The sequence below is a fragment of the Notolabrus celidotus genome, unplaced genomic scaffold, assembly GCF_009762535.1.
Source record: "Notolabrus celidotus isolate fNotCel1 unplaced genomic scaffold, fNotCel1.pri scaffold_229_arrow_ctg1, whole genome shotgun sequence".
NCBI classification, from domain to species: Eukaryota; Metazoa; Chordata; class Actinopteri; order Labriformes; family Labridae; genus Notolabrus; species Notolabrus celidotus.
In genome coordinates this window covers 82,048-83,959 of record NW_023260077.1, presented here as the reverse complement: position 1 = coordinate 83,959, position 1,912 = coordinate 82,048, and the positions used below count along the sequence as shown (strand labels likewise).

Below are 1,912 nucleotides of genomic sequence, written 5' to 3'. Positions count from 1 at the left end.
ACCGGAGAGAAACCCTTCAGCTGCTCCCAGTGCGGGAAGAGGTTCACCCAGAGCGGGAACCTGACCCGGCACATGACCACCCACACCAAAGAGAAACCCTTCGGCTGCCCTGAGTGCTCCACCAGGTTCCACTGCAAGGACAGCATGAAGAGACACATGAGGGTCCACACCGGGGAGAAACCCTTCAGCTGCTCCGAGTGCGGGAAAGGGTTCCGCCAAAGGGGGACTCTGAGCGAACACATGCTGATCCACATGAGAGAGAAACCGTTCAGCTGCTCCCAGTGCGGGAAGAGGTTCGCCCAGCAGGCTCAGCTGACCAAGCACGACGTGATCCACACCGGAGAGAAACCCTTCAGCTGCTCCCACTGCGGGAAGAGGTTCTACTTCAAGAGGTATCTGAGCAGACACATGGCGGTCCACACCAGAGAGAAACTCTACAGCTGCTCCAGTAAAGGTCTAGAGGACCGGTCTCAAAGTGAACCTCACAGAGACGAGGAAGTCCTCAGCCTCAGAGTCTGTGAACAAAGCTCCTCTCGGGGGGGCGGTGGTCCGGTCTCAGAGTTTCACAAGGAAGAAACTGGAGCTGATGGAGAGGACTGTGGTGGATCAGGACCAGATGGGGACTCAGATCCAGAGATACAAGAGATTGAAGTCAAGATTGAAGACTTATCTGAACCTGAGACCAGAGACAGCAACGACTGGAAGACCAACACAGAACCCCAGTCAGGGTTAGAATCACAGACCGGTGAGAGACCTCCTCCCTGCTTTCTGTGGAGGATCGACACAGAGGAGAAACCCTTCGGCTGCTCCGAGTGCGGGAAGAGGTTTTCCCAGCAGGCCCAGCTGACCACCCACCGCATCATCCACACCGGAGAGAAACCCTTCAGCTGCTCCCAGTGCGGGAAGAGGTTTCTCTACAAACGGAACCTGAGACGACACACCAAGGTCCACTCCAGAGAGAACCCCAACGGCTGCCCAGAGGCCGGGAAGGGTTCTGTTCCTCCCTGAACCTGGTCTGCAGAGTCTGTTCAGGGTCACTGAAGCTGAGAGATGGAGAACAGTTTGAGTCCTGATCCTGATGAAACCAGGGAGTCTGAGCTGCTGGTTTAAGGTCTCATAGAAACCTCACTGTGAACAAATCCAGTTCTTCATGATGTCATCCTGCTTCAGTGTTTTAGTTTGTTTGATCTTTTTTCAATCTACTCTTCTCTCCCCCCTCTTCAAATCTCACAAGTTAATAACTATACATATATATATATATATATATATGTATATATATATACATATATATACATATATATATGTATATATATATACATATATATACATATATATATATACATATATATATATGTATATTTACATATATATAATAAGCACCAACATAAAAAGACGAAAAAATAAATACATTACAAAAAAAGAATTTAAATGTAAACATTTTAAAATTAAATAATAATATCAATAATTATTTCTTTTTTTTACTTTATACTTTTTACACACATATTAACCTTCACAGGAAACACTTTGTATTTTTATTTGTTCTGAACCCCAGAAATGAATAATTGGGTGAACTGTCATTCAGCCTTATTTGTTTTATTATTAATATTAAATATAAATATATAATGATTATTATTTCCCTCTTTCATTGCTTATTGTTTTATCCTCTTCTGATAATTATTATTGTTGTTGTTGTTGTTGTTTATTTGTTATTCTCTCACTTGCTCACCCTCCTCTTCTAAAGCACAATAAAAAATAAAAACACACTTCAGAAAAAACTCAAATATTCATTTAAAAACATTAAAATTAAAAACATTTGATGGATTATTAAAAATGTTCCTCTGCAGAGTTTCAGGAAACACTTCCGGTTATTGATGTTTTAATATTTTCAGATTTTTCTGACTTTATTAAAATA

The 1,912-nt window shown here is 42.3% G+C and overlaps 1 protein-coding gene across 1 annotated transcript in view; it reads left to right on the top strand.

Moving 5' to 3' along the window:
- Nucleotides 1-6: 6 nt before the first annotated feature.
- The window catches only part of LOC117809099 (zinc finger protein 665-like), a 4,869-nt gene continuing 2,963 nt past the window's right edge, over nucleotides 7-1,912 (top strand). The window contains exon 1 of the mRNA XM_034678777.1: nucleotides 7-1,005. Coding sequence (XP_034534668.1) covers nucleotides 73-1,005 — 933 coding nt within the window. The 5' untranslated portion in view covers nucleotides 7-72. The remainder of the gene's footprint in view (nucleotides 1,006-1,912) is intronic.